Raw genomic sequence first — 16,560 nt, forward strand, 5'->3', positions numbered from 1 at the left:
CCACTGAGTCATCCCTCCAGAGCCCACCTCATTTTTAAAACAGGGTCTTTGGCAGCACTTGGAGCTACCTGTTTTGTTCCCCCACACACAACCCTGAGGTCTCAGGTGCACACTTCCAAGTCCAGCATTTACTTAGGTGCCAGGGACCCCAACTCGGCCTCACACTTTGCACCAAACACTCAGTGACTAGGCCATTTCCCCAGTCCCCAGGCATTTTGGTCACCAGCCAGTGGCAGGCTGTGGATCCAAACTTGTGTTCTCTTAGCTCCCTTCTCTTGGGTCGTACCATATTAATAGACTACTTCCCAAAACGTTTAGTTCAAGTCTGCATTTAACTCTCCTGAGGATGGTCTTACTTCACTGACTACTGTTTGACCAAGCTTAGCTTGAAATATATGTACACAAGTTGTCAATTAAGTAGGGCTTTGTGACCTCCCCTTCTTGTTTCCTTATGATAGAAAAGATGACTCTAAATACTTTTTCATCCGTGAAGGGTTTTCATCTTGCTTCCTTCCATTTTCATGCCGGATGTAAATCAGTTTCTCCTGTCTCTCCTCATCCAACGCTTCTATAGCTCCTACCGCCTGAGCAACCCTTTTGGGGCTCCTTAGATTCTTGGTGCCTTTATAGGAAATACTGTCTAAGCAGAAGGGAGTGGCTAGGCCTGGACCTGGCAGGGTGACCTTTGTGACTTCAGAGAGTGGCTGAGGGCTTGGGTTGGAAAACCGTGCTCTCTCCTTCCTCTCTCAAGGGACTTGCCTTTTCTTTCTGTGGCTTTTGGAGACTTGTCGGCATGTTTGTCAGTAACCGTAGTCCATGTCGTCCCAAGCAGCTGTGGAGGTGACGTGAGTCTGAGCTCAATGGAAGTAAAGACTGGGGAGGTGGTTCTGGGGTGGAGTGCTGGCAGCGAAGACTTGAGGATCCGAGTTCAGATCCCCAGCACTCATGTAGGAAAAAAAAATCCCAGGCTGAGCAGTAAACGTGCCAACACAGCACTGGGCAGGAGTTGGGGGAGTGGGGTAGAGACAAGCTGATTCCTGAAGCCACTGGCCAGTCAGTCAAGCCAAGATCAGTGAGCTCCAGGTTCCGTGAGAGACCCTGCCTCAAAAAAACAGTGGAGAGTGACCGAGGAAGGCACCTCATGTTGACTTCTGACCTCCATAGGCATTCCTGCACAAACACATACCACGGTTCCAGCATGTGTGTACACATGAACATCAAAACACATGCACACTCACACATACACACTCACATAATATCTATTGATATTCATTGAGGAAAACCAATAAGGTCGTGTTGTTAGAATGGCCCACTCTCTTCCTTCCTCTTAAAAATGAAATTCAGGCACAAGAAGGCATTCCATTTCACTACCACATCCTAATCTGTCTGCTGCTGTAGCCATGCGTCTACTCCACAAAACCCTTGTTTTTTCCAAGTCCCCGGTGCTATGTCAGGCTTCTCAGCCCACCGCTCACTGTCTGTGATATTCCCACAACTGTATTAACTGCTCTTTGTCCTGTCCTGAAACCATCCTTCACGCTGTCGTTCAGTCATGATATCCTGTGCCTGTCTCGTCTCTCTGCACCTGCGATACCGCGCAACCTCTGTGGTTCCTTACTTCCTACTTGGATTAGGTTTTTTTCTTCCTTTTGCCTTCCCCCCTCCCTCCTTCCATCCATCCCTCCATCTTTCCCTCCTTCCCTCTCCCTTCCTTCATTTTTAAGACCGTCTTGCCATATCTTGCACTCAGCTTTCTAAGTGAAGGGGTTGCAGTCATGGCTACTACACATGTCCCTCTATAGATTTTCGATTGCAGTGTAATAAATTGCCACAAGCCATGGCTCAGTGCGAACTACTGTTGTTACCTTACAGCCTCTGTGGGTCACCTGGCTAGGGAAGCCTCTCCAGCCCAGTTCACCGGGTCCTCTGCACAGGGTTCCTGGCTATAATTATGGTGCTGGCTGGCTGTGCGGACATCTGGAAGCATGGCTGGAAAAGAATCCACATGCAAACTCACTTGGGGTTGTTGGCAGCTTTTTCCTGTGGCTTCCACACTGAGGGCTTAGCTTCTTTATGGTTGTCAGCACACGGGCCAGCCATTCATGGTCCCTTACGACTGCCTGGAGGCCACCTAGGTCTTTGCCACAGGACTCACACAATATAACTTACTGCCTCATGAAGCCATGGTGAGAGAATGAGTCGCTAGGGTAATGGCATCCTAGATGAGGGCGTTTTACCTCTTGTCTCTTCTGTTGTTTAGATGGAAGTCACAGGTCCATCACTAAAGGAGTGACTGCCAGGAGACCATCATGATGGCCACCTTAGAGCCAGCCAGACACGTCACTTAGAGCAGACATTCACCTAGCTGCCTTCCTTCGGGTGTGTCTTAAGCCTTTCTACAACTTGGCTCTAAATTTACCTGTCCACTTGTTTATTTATTTTTGAGATAGTGTCTCATTTAGCTCAGACTCAACATGTGGCCAAGGCTGGTCTTGAACTCCTGATTTCCCGCTCCCACCTCCCAAGCCATGGGTGTGTGCCACCATATTCAGCTGTTACTTCTCATTTCTGCCTTGGACATTTTCTCCTGGGCTGGGGAGATGGCTCCGTAGTTAAATGCATTCTGGACAAGTGTGAGGACCAGAGCATGGATCCCCAGAACCTATGTCAATGCCTAGTGGGGGTAGGGGGATCCACAACCTACAATTCCAGCCTCAGAGGGTAGAGACGGGATTCCCAGAGCAAACTGGCTAGCAAGACTAGCCATGTCAGTGAGCTCTGGTTTTGAGTGAGAGCCCTGCCTTGATGAATAAGATGGAAAAGCCATTAAAGATAATTCCTGACATCAACGTAGGCCTCCACATGCCCAGGCACACGTGCACACACGCACATACATGCCATGAAAAGTTGGAAAAAGAACATTTCTTCTGTTTGTGGGTTTTCTAAGAAGCAACTTTAATTAATACATTCACTTCATTAGCAAAGACAACATGCTAAAAGGTACAATAATTTTTCATTGAAATGAAAGGTTCCCATTGTTTGGTTCCTTGATCCTATCAAGAATCTACTGAGAAAAACCAGGCTTCCCGGTAGCCGGCAGCCCTGGAGAACCCGGAGCGCTGCGGATCGGCCGGAAGTGCCTGAAGACGACGAGGATGATGAGGAGGCATTGCCACACTCTGAAGCCATGGACGTGTTCCAAGAAGGTCTCGCCATGGTGGTGCAAGACCCGCTGCTCTGCGACCTTCCGATCCAGGTCACTTTAGAAGAGGTCAACTCTTAGATCGCACTGGAGTATGGCCAGGCAATGACTGTCCACATGTGCAAGATGGATGTTGAGGTAATGCCTGTGGTCGTCGTACAGAATGCCACGGTCCTGGACCTGAAGAAGGCTATCCAGAGATACACGCAGCTCAAGCAGGAGCGGGAGGGAGGCATCAGCACATCAGCTGGTCATACGTGTGACAGACGTACCATTTGACCTCAGCTGGCGAGAAACTCACAGAGGACAGGAAGAGGCTCAGAGATTATGGTATCCGGAATCGAGATGAGGTTTCCTTCATCAAGAAGCTAAGGCAAAAGTGAACCCCGGACAGAGTGATCACATCAAGATGGCGCCCTCCCCTTGTCCTCACAGAAAACGGTGTTGGGGTAACTGTATCCCTAGTTTGCCTGAGTGGAACTGTCAGCATAAGACCTAGAGCCCTCGGAAGACGGAAAGTTCCTCTGTCCCGCACTTTCCTGTGAACTCAGCCTGAAGGTCCTACACGGTTGTGGGCCTGACCTTTTGAATAAATCTGTTTGCTTTGTATTTGGGAAAAAAAAAAAAAAAAGAACCTACTGAGCCGGGCGGTGGTGGCGCACGCCTTTAATCCCAGCACTCAGGAGGCAGAGGCAGGCGGATCTCTGTGAGTTTGAGGCCAGCCTGGTCTAGAAGAGCTAGTTCCAGGACAGGAACCAAAAGCTACGGAGAAACCCTGTCTCGAAAATTAAAAAAAAAAAATCTACTGAAAGTTATAGAGACCCAGTTTTTGGATGCAGCCCCATGTGTACTATGCCGGTGATTACTGCTACCCAGCGCTCCACCCTTCCCTCTGTGCTGCGGACACCCCCCTAACGTGCCCATGATTTGGCAATTCCATCCATGCACAATGGTGTCCAGGCACTGGATGGAAAGACTTGCCCATCTGTAGAGACTTGAATTGCGAGGGACAGAATGATCTAGAAGCTTCTATCATGTGTGTATGCATCAAGCCAGAAGACTTGATTTAGTCTGGGATGCAGTCTCCCTGTGGCATAGGCTGCTCAGAGTGGCCCCCAGGTTCCAGGATAGAGGGAAGCTTCCCAGGGACCCAGCTGTAACTATGTGGCCTTTTATGACACAGCTTCCAAAGCTGTGTTGGCGTTGCTTTGCCACACTCCAGTTGGCAGAGCAAACTCAAGTTCACTCAAACTCAAGGGGGGAGGAAACAGACTCCCACTCAGAGCTGTAAAAAAAAAAATGCCGCCATTAAAGGGACTGCCACATGCATAAACACAAGTGTGCTTAGGGAAGTAATGGAATCCTGAATCTAAAGACCGAGAGGGACCACAGAGGACTCTGTTTCCATCTCTCCGGTCAGCTTTCTTGGCAGCTTCCCTTCTGTCTTCTGTCTGGACCTCTGCAGGTGTTCCTAACTGGTCTACTGATGTCCACTCTGGCCAGCTTTTCCTCAAGCCTCAGACAGAATAATTCTTCCCAAACATTCCCTACTCCCCAACCCTCTCCATGCAGCTGAAACCCACGAAACTGTAGTGATCCAGCCAGCACCCACCTCTGAGGTTTTATCTTGCTGTCCACCACCACTCTTCATGATAGACTATTGCCTACCTTCTTGTATTAGTTATGATTTTCACTTTATTTTATGTGTGGGTGTTCTGCATGTCTGTGCATTATGTGTGTGTACACTACCAGAGAAGACTACCAGGACTGGGGTTAGAGATGGCTGTGAGCCACCATGTGGGTGCTGGGAATTGAAACCGGGTCCTTAGGCAGAACAGCCAGTGCTTTTAAACAATGCTGTCCCAATTCCTTGTATTCTTGACTCTGTTTTCTGTCACAGGGTCTTTGTTTATGCCTGTTCCTCTACCTGGACGTTTTTACCTTCTTTTGCTCTTTGGTTCTTGCTGGTCACCTTCTCAGTGGCGTTCTTCCCCACTTCCTTAACCAAACCATACACTCGATGATTTCTCTTAAGGATGTGTATCTACAGTCTACAGCTTCATGTTTATATTTGTGAGAATGTCAACTTTATATCCATATTTTTATGAAGCCAGAGACCATGTATGCTTTGTCCTACAAGACATTGTCTACTCAAGAGTATGGTATATAGCAGACATTTGCAGGGGTGCATAAAGGAGCAGGGAGGAGGGCAGAAGTGAAGGAGGGGAGGCAGTGATGAATCCCTCTGAAGGAAGCCCCTTCAGGTGCTTGTTGGAGTGATGAGCTCAGTAACTTAAACTAGTGTGTTGAGCTTTCCATGGTTTTATTGATTAGAGACATCTTTCTTTTATTATTATTTATTATAATCTCTCTCCTCCTGGTCCTGGTTCTTTTGTTAAATAATACAGCCAAAAAGTTTCCCCACGGCTGGTCAGATGGCTTATGGGTACAGGCACACACTGCTGAGCCTGATGACCTGAGTTTGATTCCCAAAATCCACATGGGGGAAAAAGAGAACTGACTCTTGCAATTTGTCTTCTGATCTCCACATGTGTGTTGTGATGTGTGTGTGTATCACACACACACACACACACACACACACACACACACACACACATGAATGTTTAAGAAAAGCTTTCCTGGGCTGGAGAGATGGCTAAGTGGTTAGAGCACTGACTGTTCTTCCAGAGTTCCTGAATTCAATTCCCAGCAACCATGTGGTGGCTCACAACCACCTATAATGAGATTTGGTGCCCTCTTCTGGCCTACAGGCAGGCTACTGTATAAATAAATAAATAAATAAATAAATAAATAAATAAATAAATAAATGAGTCTTTAAAAGAAAGAAAAAGAAAAATGTGTCAGGGAGATTCTGACCCCATCAGTGAGTCTTTCTAAATGTTTCTAAAACATTTAAACAGCAGAGAAAGATGAACCGAGTCCCCAAGGTCAACAGCAGGTACAAATGCTTACCAACATGCCCCTTGAAGGCTCTCCTCATGGCAAATTTGGTATTTCACTTAAGGGCGCATCTTCATCTTCGGAGATAAGTACAGTCTGCAGCTCCTTAACAACTCTGGTATTTCAGGCTGCTATGTGTAGACGCTTACAAAGCTCTGAGTGTCACTTGGGATCTAGTGCAGACAGGTGAGAACCCCTCTTTACAAGGTAAGAGCTCCACCAAGATCATGTGCTGTAGAATGTATCTTCTATTTAAATGTGAAGTTAGGAGTCTGAAGAGGTAGCTCACCTGTTAAAAACACCTGCTGCTCTTGCAGAAGACCTGAGCTGAGTTCCCAGCACACACACGTGGTAGCTCACAGCAACCTGGAATTTCAGTTTTGTAACTTTTTGACGCCCTCTCCTGGCTTCCTTGGGCACTGCATGCACATGGTGCCCATAGATACATCTAGGCAAAACGCACATATACATGTAAGATAAAAATGATACATCTTTTAATTTAATTGATATTTGAAAACATAAACATTGTACACATTAATTGGATGCCACATGTTTTGATGTGTAGATACATTGTGTAATTTTAAAAGTAGGTTGAAGGCCTCTCCTTAATAGCTATCATTTCTTCCTGGTAAAACACACAAAGTCCACTCTTCTGGCTTTGTGACATGTACAACACGTTATTGTTAGCTCTGCTCAGTGCACTATGCAGCTGCACACCAGTATGTCCTCCTCTGTCTACCCCTAGCTCAGTGCTGCCTGTCAACCTCTTTCCACCCCTCCCTACTCCATTTTCCCTGGCTTCTTGTAACCGTCAATCTAGTCTCAACTTCTGTGATCTGTATGTCATCTTTTGTGTGTGTGTGTGTGTGTGTGTGTGTGTGTGTGTGTGTGTGTGTGTGTGTGATGGGATTCATGCATGGCATGACATGTGTATGGAAGGCAGAGGGCAAATTTTGGGAGTTGGTTCTCTCCTTCTACCACACGGGTTCAGGGATTAGACTCAAGTTATCAGACTTGGTAGCAAGTGCCTTAACTCACTGAACTGCTGTGGTGGTCGGAATGAGAGTGGCCCCCAGAGGCACATGTGTTTGGATACTGGGTCCCCAGTTGGTGTAGCTCTTTGGGAAAGATGAAAAGATGTGACCTTGTTGGTGGAGGCACGCCACTGGGGCAGGCTTGGAGGTTTCCAAGCCCACACGTTTCCCAGTTAGCTTTCCCACCCTGTGCTTGTATAGTAAGATGTAAGTTCTCAGCCACTGCTCTGGTGCCAGGCCTGCCTGCCTGCTGCCAGCTCTCTGCCATGCTGCTCACACACCCTAATTAACCCTTTGAAACTGTAAGCCCTAAGCAATCTCTTCTTCCATAAGTGACCTTGGTCATGGAGTCTCATCACAGCGATAGAATTGTACCTAAGACTGCCGTGTTGCTGGCCCTCCATGTCAGTTTCTTAATGTGACACTCAGGTGTCATCTTGACTGAGCAGTACAGAGAACAGTGGATTTGATGCTAACTCAGTTTTAGAATTTTAACTTAATGTTTTATTTTTAAATCTCCCTAAAAATGATATGTTCCCTTTGACTCTTTCATACTTACTGTTTGGTTGATCCTCTCCCTGCCCTTCTTGCCCCTCTCCTTGCCACTGCCTTCTGTCCCCACTGTCCTCCTTTCTAATATTTTCTAATATCCTTCCACCCCCTAAGTTAAAACCTCCCCCCCTACCTTGGGCCCTTTCTGGTTCCATAACCTCTACCCGCCCCCATCCCACATACATACAGACATAAACAAATTAGAAGCTAGGACCTTTGTATGGGAGAGGGCATGTGATACTTGTCTTGCCTGGTTACCTGTTGCCTGGGCTACCTCTCTTAACATAGTATTTTCCAGTTCCATGTTTTCCTATACTTTTCATTTTTCTTTACAGTTGAAAAATCATTATCCAATCATCTGTTGATGGACATCTAAGCTGACTTGATGTTCTTGCTATTGTGACTAAAGAAGTAATAGACATGGATGGACAAGTAACTCAGAGATGGGACAGGGAGGTCCTTTGGTCATACGCCCAGGAGTGGGGTGGGTGGGGTATGGTAAATGTCCATGCTGATGTCTATAGTGACCTCCCCGGTCTATACTCCAACAGTGACTAAGGGTTCCAACTCCTCACATCTTTGCAGCATTTTTAAATGGCATCATTCTGCCTCTAGTGAGACAGAATCTCTGAGTAGTTTTAATTTAGAGTTACCTGATTGTTAGATGTTGGACTTTAAAATAATTATTTATTGGATACTTGTATTTCTTCTTTGGAGGTGTGTTTAGCTCACTGGCCCATTCATTCACTGGCAGCTCCATGCACACACACTCACAGCTCTATGCACACACACTCACAGCTCTATGCACGCACACTCACAGCTCTATGCACACACACTCACAGCTCTATGCATACACACAGCTCTATGCACACTCACTCACAGCTCTATGCACACTCACAGCTCTATGCACGCACACCCACAGCTCTATGCACGCACACTCACAGCTCTATGCACACACACCCACAGCTCTATGCACGCACACTCACAGCTCTATGCACGCACACCCACAGCTCTATGCACGCACACCCACAGCTCTATGCACGCACACTCACAGCTCTATGCATGCACACCCACAGCTCTATGCGCACACACTAACAGCTCTATGCACACACACTAACAGCTCTATGCATGCACACTTCTATGCACACTCACAGCTCTATGCACACACACTCACAGCTCTATGCATGCACACTCACAGCCGTAAGCATGCACACTCACAGCTCTATGCACGCACACTCACAACTCTATGCATGCACACACATCGTTGTCGGGCTTGGTGTCACAAGCCTTCAAGTGCTGAGACATCTCATTGGCCCAGAAAGTGATCTCTGGGATGTCTTCCTGCAGCATTTAAACGTCTTACCCAGAAGTCACACTTGCCGTTTCGTTTATGACTCATTGATCACATGGTGCCCGCCAATCATCGTGGTATTTTAAGAAGTTCATTCATGAGGCTTCATGACGTCATGTACTCAGAGGGTAGAGAGAGCATTAATGAGTGTCATGCACAGCAGATGGCCCATCTCAAAACTGTTCATAAATACTTCCTCCCCATGCATTGGGAGTCGTGTGGGAGAATAAAGGCTCCCTTGGGAAACCCTGGATCCTAGTCAGAAGAAACAAATCCAGCATGGGCCATCATGCAGAGCCTGGGGTTTTTCATCAGCCTCCTTTGGTGTGGTCAGTGACCCTCCCATCACCCCCCAGCATCCATCCCTCCCCCCATTTGCAACATGTTTGTGGGAGTCCATCTTGCTAGAAATGAAAGCTTAGCTTGAGCATCCTTCTTAGTTACGAGGTTGTGTCTTTGAAACAAGATGAGTTTGTTTTGACTCTGGAATCACACCAACAGATGAATTGGTTTCAATAAAAATAAACAGGGATCGTCTATAGATTTCACCTGACTGCCACACTATCTTCGACAGATTCTGCATTCACTCAGATGCATCACCAGACATGGCTGGATGCAGATACACAGTGTCTGTTAGGAGAGGACACGAATGCAGAGTGGGGAGGCGTGAAAGCAGTAGTATGTGCCCTCCGTGTGAAACTTCAGCTGCCCAGGAGGACACCCCTCAGGTCGCCTGTGGTGAAACTGAAGTAGTTTTCACTGTAGACCATGAAAGGGGACCCAGGAAGAGCAGGGACTTCAGTGCAGTGCTGTGTAGATTTTAGTGTCCTGGAGCCATGTGCCTCCTGCTGCTGCTGTCTGTTGAAGGTGGGTTTACCTGGCTGAGCCACGGGGAGCTTCGGGTCCTGCAGGTCGGGCCCCCCAGAATCCTGACATGGTTATAAGGAGCCAGTCAGGCTTAGGGTGGCTTCCTCAGAAGACATTGGTCTCCTTACAGAATGTAACAGCGTCCCATTGACGATGGTGGCAATGTGGGCTTCTACCCTGACAAATCCTAAAAATGACTTGAGGCCAATTTCTTTCTCTTCTTTTTTATATATATTTGATTTATTTTATTCATTTTACATACCAACCACACACTTCTCCTTCCTCCCCTCCTCCCCTTCCCTATCTCCCCCACCACTCACCTCCATCCACTTCTCAGAAAGGATAAGGCCTTCCAGAGGGAGTCAACAAAGCGTGAGGCCAATTTCTTATATATGAATCTCAACAATGGAAAATTAAAAAAAAAAAAAAAACAAGAATACAGGGCTGAGGAGATGGCTCAGAGGTTAAGAGCACTTGTTGCTCTTTCAAAGGACCAAGGGTCAATTTCTCGTACCCACATGGTGGCTTACAACCATCTGTAACTCCAGTTCCAGGGGATCTGACACCTTCTTCTATGGACGTGTGGTCCACATGAATACAAGCAGGCAAAATAGCCATACATATACATAAAAGAAAAATAATTTAAAATTGTTCTTTAAAGAAACACAAGAACACAAAGGATCAAAAGGAAAATGTCCATGTGCTCTCACTTGGAGTGAAAACTTCCCATCTATATGTTTTTCCCAAGTCTCACGGAGAAACTGGAAAGACCATTTCGGAAGGCACTTACTACTGAGCTTTTGTCGTGGAGAGGATGTTGCTTATCATAAAGCTTTCGCGTTGTAAGACTTTCTCCAGTTGTTCACTTCCTTGGTTGGCAGGATACAGAAGAGGAGAAAGGCAGCCAGACCCCAGGAGGGAGGAGCCCTCACACCCTGATCTGCTCCTGTGCTCCTCCAGCAGAGGGCCACAGCTCCTCGGTGACAGTCAACAGGCTAGCCCAGGTTGTAATCAGAGCTTATTAGCCCATCCCTTCACCTCCGCAAGTTCATTTGCTCCGTACAGGCGCTGAGTGGATTCGTTCTGCTGTGCCTGTTGTCCTTAGCTATGCGACAGACGCCAGAGACGCATGCTCAACTCTGGGTGGCTGAGGATGGCTGTCAACCAGACTTTCTGAATTCCTAATAAATGGTTTCTATCAAACGGCTCTAATATTTTAGCTAAGATTGTAGAAAGTTCTACAAGTACCGTTCCTTTCGTCTAAAACTCTTAAAGCCTTAGGGCCCAAGGAGACAGCTCAGTTGGTAAAGTTCTTGCCCCTGAAGGACTGAAGGACCAGGAACTGAGTTTGATCTCCAGAGGCCAGCAGAAAGCTAAGCAAGCAGGTGCGTGCTTATAAAACCAGCATGGGGGAGGTGCAGGCCAGAGGCTGGGTCCCTGGGGCTCTCTGGCAGGTTAGCCTAGCCTAGTTAGCAAGTTCCAGATCCCAGTGAGAGATCTCATCTCAAGGAACTGTGGACAGCTCTTGAGAACCAAAGAGTGATGCCTGACCTCCACATGCATGGATAACCTTACACACATCAGTGTAAACACACACACACACAGGTGCTTAGAAGAGAAAGGAGAGAAGGAGAGAAATATTAGCTAAGAACACTTAGCCACCTTTTGTACCACCAACCCAGAGGAGCCAGGAAGAGGGCATCATAGAGAAGGACGTGTGCCATCCCACGATTCCATCTCCCCCACCTTCCTTTCCTGCTGCGGTCCAGAGCCTCCTCACTTTTCTGCCAGGGGCGTCATGCATTGTGCTGACAGTTCTGGTCTCAGCAGGTGCTGCTAGTGACACCAGGCCTTTTGAGAAGTATCTCCTGTCCCAGGTGGGAGATGAATAATTTTTCCTTTTGAAATAACCTAATGTGAAAGCCATCTCTTCTGTTCCTTGACACAGCATGAACAAAGAACCAGGAATCCCTTTAAACTCAGGAGAAATGCATTTCATTGAAGTCATTTTTCCTTAGAATATTTTCTTGAAGATATTTTTTTAGATGTATTAGAGACCTGAGAACATGTTCATAGAGAATGGTCCTTCTTCAGTACTGTGCATTTTGGGGTCTTGGCTCAGATTTATTTTGATGTCATTTGTTAGCTGCAGGTAGCCACGTCTGATTTTTGTGGGCTTTTAGCCTGGTAGGAAATGGGGGGGGGATGAAATACATGAGTGTCTTTTATAATATTGCTCAAAAGTCCTTTTATCAGTAGGTGTGGTTTGCACACGCCTTTAACCCCAGCACCGGGAGGCAGAAACAGGCAGATCTCTGTGAGTTACATGTAAGACCCTGTCTTCAAAAGAATTCCTTCATCAAAGACTACTTTTTATGGCACTGCCCTGTGAATTCTCTGTCACGCACATTTGTACTGAGTTCCTTGTTTGGATTGTTTCCCGAAGGGTCTATGGTGAGAGGAAGGGCTCTGTGGCCAGGCAGAGCTGTCTTGCCTGCTCTGGTCTCCAGCCCCTGCCCATGGGAGCCGTATCTCGATTCCATGTCTCACGTGGATGCTCTCTTTCACAGGGACAGACAGTCTACAGATACATGTCACTCCGACCTCAGAGTCCGTTCCTCTCGGGAAATTGTTACCAATTTCACCAACATGGCCTTTTTTGGAAGTCAAGTCTTCCTCAGCAGCAGATAAAATCAAGAATGTTCTGGGACAGCCTCCCGACAACACAAGCTTGCTGCAGCTATCCCAGACACCTCTTCCCAAGGCACGCCACAAGACCAGGGCTCGTGCGGACTTCTCTTTGTCCCTTTACCAAGGAAGTGGACACGGCGCCTCCCCGGATCTTGCTAAGGACTCCATTGAGACTGTGGTCCACCCCAAGCCTGAAGGGGAAAGAGAAGCAACAGCCATGTCAGGTTTGCCTCACACCAGCATGCTTTCCCCATTGCCTAGAGCCCCACCAGCTGCCTCGAGGGCTGCTTCCCCATCACAGCCTCTGGTGGGCACTCCCTCCCTTTCAAAGCATCCCTTGAGGTCAGACAGTCTTCCCCTCCTCCCTCCACCATCATCATCTTCATTGGTCCCTGGTTCATCTCATTCCATCACTCCTAAGCCTATAGAGCACCCCACCAAAGTGCCTGTGTTCCCCCAAATCACACCAGCTGATTCCTCTTCAGGTCAGAACCCAGTTAATGTCCTAAAACCATTTTCTCACAAAACAAACCACTTTCCATCCAGAAATGCCCGGACTTTCGTTGGTACTCCTCCTCTAGATTTTTCTAGATCCTTAACAAAGCAGTACTCTGAGCTGGCCCCATCAAGGATTCCCCGTTCAGCAGGTCCCCTGACTCCGGGGGCTCTGAGCTCCCTGGCAAAACTGTCTCTCCCTTCCGTAGCCCCTGGAGGGCTTCCAGGTGGAACCTCCTCGTGGCCCATGTTGGAAGAGCCCTTGAGTTCTGCATCCACCCAGCCAGGCCCCACCGCGAGGGCTGTCAGAGGGCGCAGTGAGGTATTATCGTCCATTAATCTGGGCACAGCAGCAGCAAGCTATGAGGCTTGGCCCCTACATGTCCAGACTGCAGAGTCAGGGTCGAGCAGCGGAGAGCTAGCCCCTGTTCCTCCTGCAAATAGCGCCACCACCTGGCCACATCTGGCAGCCGCTCCGGAGAATTCCAGGAAGCCCTCCCGCCCCCCAGAAAACACCCCTTCCTCCTCGCTGCCTCCTCTTCCTCTCACTACACCCAGTCAAGAGCAAATGGACCTTTCTGAGGCGGCTCCTGGATCACCACTGAAGGGGACGGGCGCCCCTCCCTCCCTGCTTACCACCCTCCAGCCCACTAGAGATGGTGCCTCCCCAGACCCCGTGCCGGAAGCTGCCAGTCCCCAGGAAGATAGCCGTGGTGGATACCTTCCTGATGTAGCCATACGCCTCCTCTCCAGCAAGCGTCCTAATCTTTCCCCTACAGTTTGGACATTTCCTCAGCAAAAAGAGGACAGGGTTACAGCCATTTGGGGGGAAAATGAAAAGGCAAATGGGACCGTTCCTCTGTGGGCCCTTCCAACTAAAGAGGCGTCAAGTCTTCAAGCAGTGAGTGGATTCACCTCTGATTTTAACACAGGTGGAGTCTCGCCTCTCATGACAGCAGTAAGAACAGACCTCTCTCCTTCAGGGTCACCTCCATCATCCCTGCTCGCCTCACAAGCCGCTCAGGCAGGTTCTCCTCCTGGCTCGTCCAGTACCAAGCTGGAGACTCTCGCAGCTGTGGCAAGCCCGTCTGCGTTGCCAGCTTCAGCTTCCAGACAGGTGCCAGCCCTTCCCTCCTCCCCCGATGTCTATGAGTTCCCAACAATGGAAGACACGAGAAAGCCAGCAGCCACAGATGTTCTCTGGAGCTCTCTTGCTGCGGCAACTGCATCCCTCTCCACAGAACCGACAATGTCTGGTTTGCCATGGCAAACGGATCATGATTTAAACACTCCAACAGTTAGCTCCACAAGTTGGGAGTCTCCTCCAGCTTCAGCGACTCTTCCCAGCCGTACAACTTCGGATGCCAATGCGATACAACCTCAGAATTTCAAAGAGGCTGCTGGGCAGTTGGTGACGACAGATGGCTTTAACTTTCAGGATCTAGTCTTCAGTCAGAGTGGCAATCAGCCCCTGCGGCCATCGGAAGGGGCCATAGTTGAAAGCCACACAGACCTCTGGCTCACAAGCAAGCACCCAAGAGACTTTGACACAGCGATGGGGGATTATTATCCACCCACACGTCAACGTTCTATGTCGCAGCTGCCTCTCCGGCCAGCCCATCCTCTTTGGCCAACCTGGCCAAGCTTAGCTTCTGCAGCTAGCTTGCAGAGAATGCTTTCAGATGGAACAGACACAGATTCACAAGTTTCCAGTGACACCTCTCTGTCACCAGGAAAGAATGGCTCCCCACAATTCCAGAGTGTCGTGGAATACCATTCATCTACAGACTCCACTTCCATGTCAACTGGTGCCTTTTCCAGGACCCCCTCCAAAGTGCTGCGAACTTCTCGGCGCCCCAAGACACGGACGGGTGCAGCCACTAATGCAGGTAGTTTGCTTCCTGGTACCCAGAAAACAGGTATGACTGCTTTTCCGGCCAAAGCATCTTCAAGCTCAACACAGATGCGCAGCTTTGCTTTGAAGCAGCCCGCCTCCCCTCGGTGTGTAGTGAGGTACAACTCCAGACAGGCATGCGGCTGATCCTCCCTGCCTCCTTGAGTTTTGTGAAAGTATTCAGAATTTATTTCCTTGTTATCAACAACCATGGCTTTGCTGTACGTGGCATTCGCATTATGACTAATTGACTTAATGAACCTAAGGTTGTTTCGCCTGAGTTCTCCCCGCTGCAAGCCTGGAGCATAGAGACATCTTACACTAGCAAGCTCATAAGTTACATTTCTTCATCGTCAGGAGAGTGACGTGTGCATCCCAGACCAATGACAAACTCTTCCTTTTCTCTCTTTGCAGTGGAAACCTCAGTGTCACCCAAGGGAGAACTGACAGCAACAGCTGCAGCCGCTGCCACCACCACCCTGTTTCTGAGGAAGTCAAGCCCAGCAGCGTTGTCTGCAGCCCTCACTGCTAAGGGCACTGGCAGCAGCGGCGGTTTATCCAAGAGCGGTCTGACCACAGCTCTAGCTAAAAATGTCACCAGCAAGGCAGCATCCAGCCCAAAGGTGACAGCAGGGACAGTCCACACTGCCTTCCCAATCACACCAACCTACATGCTTGCCCGGACAGCACACAGCATGAGCACACACACAGCCACACAAGGGGCCACGGGCTCTGCTTCGGGCCTGTTGTCCACCACACACCTCCCCAAGAAACCACAAGCCATGCACACTGGCCTCCCTAATCCCACCAGGCCAGACACACCCAGAGCATCCACCGCCCGCCCGCTGACAATCACTGCTGCACTGACGTCCGGTACAGCATCAGTAAAGGCCACGAGGCTGCCATCTCTGCAGACAGGAAACACGGACGCTGCTTTTCCGGCTGTGTCTACTGCGATGGTCACAACTGGCAGGATGGCGTCCAACTTGGACTGTCAGATGTCCCACAGGCTCCTAGTGAAGACAGGTGAGAGGCCACAGTCTTATTGGTCTGACGACATAGGGGCAATCCTGACCTCAGCCATTCAACAGAACGAGTTCTCTTAGATCCGTGCGTGTCAATCAGGAGTGCTCTCGGCCTCCTTCTCTGAGGTGTGACAATGTCTGGAGACATTCTGGTTGTCGCACTTTGGGAAGGGGTGTTGCTTGGAACCTGTGGGCACCTGGGATGGTGTTGAACGTTTCACTGTGTTCAGTCTGCACAATAAAGACTAACTGTGGCTGGAGACCACACTCAGCTGGTAAGGTGCTTAACATGGTGACCTGAGCTGACCTAGAACCCATGTTTTAAGAAAACTGGCTACGGTAGCTTATAACCCCAGTCTGTCAGTCTAGCCTACTTGATGAGCTACAGTGAGAGACCTTGTCTCAAAAAACAAGGTGGGTAGTTCCTGAGGAATAACCTGGGGGTATTCTCTACCTTTCTCACACACACACATAGACACACACACGGG

At 48.7% G+C, this 16,560-nt stretch overlaps 1 protein-coding gene and 1 pseudogene across 1 annotated transcript in view; both read left to right on the forward strand.

Moving 5' to 3' along the window:
* Kiaa1549l (KIAA1549 like) overlaps positions 1-16,560 on the forward strand; it is a 262,290-nt gene that overhangs the window by 139,361 nt on the left and 106,369 nt on the right. Inside the window, exons 2-3 of the mRNA XM_050147103.1 lie at positions 12,538-12,882; positions 15,462-16,073. Of these exons, the coding sequence (XP_050003060.1) occupies positions 12,538-12,882; positions 15,462-16,073 (957 nt within the window). The remainder of the gene's footprint in view (positions 1-12,537; positions 12,883-15,461; positions 16,074-16,560) is intronic.
* LOC126504663 (U11/U12 small nuclear ribonucleoprotein 25 kDa protein-like) lies at positions 3,094-3,815 on the forward strand (annotated as a pseudogene).

Source organism: Alexandromys fortis, unplaced genomic scaffold (genome assembly GCF_014885135.2).
Source record: "Alexandromys fortis isolate MF-2015 unplaced genomic scaffold, M_Fortis_MF-2015_v1.1 scaffold_12, whole genome shotgun sequence".
NCBI lineage: Eukaryota > Metazoa > Chordata > Mammalia > Rodentia > Cricetidae > Alexandromys > Alexandromys fortis.